This window comes from Cladophialophora immunda, assembly GCF_000835495.1.
Source record: "Cladophialophora immunda strain CBS 83496 unplaced genomic scaffold supercont1.183, whole genome shotgun sequence".
Lineage (NCBI taxonomy): Eukaryota > Fungi > Ascomycota > Eurotiomycetes > Chaetothyriales > Herpotrichiellaceae > Cladophialophora > Cladophialophora immunda.
Window position 1 is genome coordinate 1 of NW_015622723.1, and position 2,523 is coordinate 2,523.

The window sequence follows — 2,523 nt, forward strand, 5'->3', positions numbered from 1 at the left end:
TTTTTTTTTTTTAATAAAAGGTTCTGGTGCTCTCGGCCTGGTCAAAGACAACCTTGACGAAAGACCGTTCAAAATCGTCTGGGAAGTCTTGCGTCGTTGTCCGATCTGTAATAACTACATAACTACTTTACCCTGGTGACCCCAAAATCACTAGAAAAGGGATTGGATTGTGAATGTGTCTTTTTCATGGCTTATCTACATAATGTCGCCACCTTTCAAGGTGAACGGAGATGGTAAGATTCATATCCCCAACTGGGACAACTGCCTGGAGCTGCTCCCGCTCTATCGGTCTATACTAATGGACTTCGCTCTCGCGAATACCTACCCGCCAACTAAGGCGATGAAGCCCAGAAGACATCGTTAGCGTCGACTTTTTTGTGCGAATCCTATTTTTGTTTTTTTCTTCTTCTCTTTGATTGAACAACATAGAACGCCCCATTTGTCGCTTCTTATCTGCACATCAACGGCCTGTTTGTTGCAAGTGTGTGCGCTGGTGATTGTTCAGCCATAGGCGTGCTTTCTGTCTCTGGGACTTTTAAACACCGATCCCATCTAGTTTGCAATTGGCGATGCGGGATGCCCATGGATTCGGCTCGGTGTCCAGGATACGGAGCCACATATCGGGGGGTTAAATCGTCAAGCGGTGACAGATGCCATTCGTGCTGCGTAAATGGAGCGGTGATACAGTTAAACCGAGCAACTCTGTCTCGATAGACCATCGCCTAGGAGCGCGTTTTATTACCCTACTTGAGAATAGCCATCAGTAAAGGCCATGATTATTTTAGTACGATGGTCACGGTTGGATTTTCGTTACCCATCCCACCTGAATCCCATTTTATTGGGTTTCTCTCCTTTTTGCCGTACTCCGTAGTATATCCAGGCAGATAGACATGGAAGACACAGTCTTTAGGCCATCATTCCCAGAGAACGGAGCCAATTCCCCGGATCGGATGCTCCATTTGCATTATCGTGTCATTTACATTATCGTGTCCAAGATTTCTTGGACAGCGCACCACTCGGCACAAGCCAGACAAAGTCTGCCAAGTGAACGAATTGGTTTCCGAAGCCCTCCAACAGCATATTTACATCCTACTCCATACCACGAGCTGCGTCTGGAAATCCCGCCGTTGCCTCCTTCCCCATCGCTTTCCAAGTGCTCACTGCGATCGTCGCTGCAGAGAAAGGAGGTCGAATCCGCGTGGCTATGAGATAAAAAGAACTTCGAGTAGCGGGGTACTTTTCGGCTTGTACTGTTGCACACTGGCAAAGTCAGAAAAGGCATAAATGGCATGTAAAGTATTCCATGACTCCACTTTATGAAGTAGTATAATCAACGTTCTAACTTTGCGGATTCTTCGCAAGGCTAGGATCACCTGGCTCCAGGTCAAATCGTCTAGCTTCGAATCGTTCTCGTCGCTCGTCTCGGAAGGACGCGTCCATTCTTAACATCTGTCCATCGCAGAAGACAAGATCGAGGCATTGGCCATGGTATAGACGATCGGGAGAGAACGCTATGGCGGTATGTTGGCTGAGGCCCAAGCCAAATTCATTCGCAAGCATAGCGATGTCTAACAATGCCACAGTGACTCGTGTTTCTTTCCCCCCTTGAGGAACCAGGAGCGGATGACCACCGAATGTCGTGGGCAGGATGATGCCGCAAATCATGGCACTTAGATTGTACTGGAGTGCGGTGGCGATGAACCCTCCAGGTGCAGCACAAAGATCAGGGATGATTCAACAACATTTTCGGTACGAAGCTTTCTCCTATCGAAAGTCGTATCCTCAAGCGTTATCCTTACTGTAAGCTGTTGCAGCTTGCGGGAAGTTCTGTTGCAGAAGTGCTATACCAGATTTTGTGACTGCAAGGGTGTGAGCCGCGATAGAAGAAGGGCTCAAGTTCACCGCGGGGTAATGCTTGGCGAGCTGCAGGGCTACCCAAGGACTCCGACCAGAACCTCTGTGGCAAATTACATGGCAAAATAATGAGCTTCAAATGACCGGAGGGAATGGTGTATGTAAAGTAAGATCGGCGCGGACCCGTTTTTGCGGTAAGTTCATTGGTCAAATAGCGAAGCTTAAACATTGCCATTTTGGGCTAAGCGTAGCTTATAGTGGAGTAGACGCGATCAAGTCCTGTTCCGCTCAACTGCAAGCCCATTGGTCTGTATCAACATGTCGTGGTGCACGGTATCTCACCGTGTCGGTATCGGCTTTCGGACCACCTCCGAATAGCCAAAAGTCTTTGTCCCGGACCCATTTCAAGTTCTCGCTCTCCAAGAGTCGCCGTGCTTCCTTAGGGCGCGCATCCCGCGTGAGCCTCAATGCTTGTTCCGCAATCTCGAGGTGTCGAGGGTTGTCAAGCCAGACAGCATCTTCAGAGGACGGGGAAGGAGGCGAAACGCCGAAATGGTCAGGGGCGAAATCGGAGTCTGCGTCCGTGGAAACAACCAGCTCTGTGAACAGTGATGGGATAGAGTGATCATCGTGGTGATGGCGAGCAGCGTCCGCGAGATTAAGGCGCAC

General features: G+C 49.3%; 2 protein-coding genes across 2 annotated transcripts; both read right to left on the bottom strand.

Moving 5' to 3' along the window:
- Positions 1 to 1,338: 1,338 nt before the first annotated feature.
- On the bottom strand, positions 1,339 to 1,665 carry PV07_12824 (uncharacterized protein; the record flags this gene model as incomplete). Its single annotated transcript, XM_016400392.1, has 1 exon — positions 1,339 to 1,665. The coding sequence occupies one exon, from the start codon at positions 1,663 to 1,665 to the stop codon at positions 1,339 to 1,341; it is 327 nt and encodes a 108-aa protein (XP_016241961.1).
- Positions 1,666 to 2,142: 477 nt separating this feature from the next.
- Positions 2,143 to 2,517, bottom strand: PV07_12825 (uncharacterized protein; the record flags this gene model as incomplete). The annotated part of the gene is made up of 1 exon (XM_016400393.1): positions 2,143 to 2,517. A coding segment is annotated over one exon (375 nt), but the record flags the coding sequence as incomplete, so codon positions are not given.
- Positions 2,518 to 2,523: the final 6 nt, after the last annotated feature.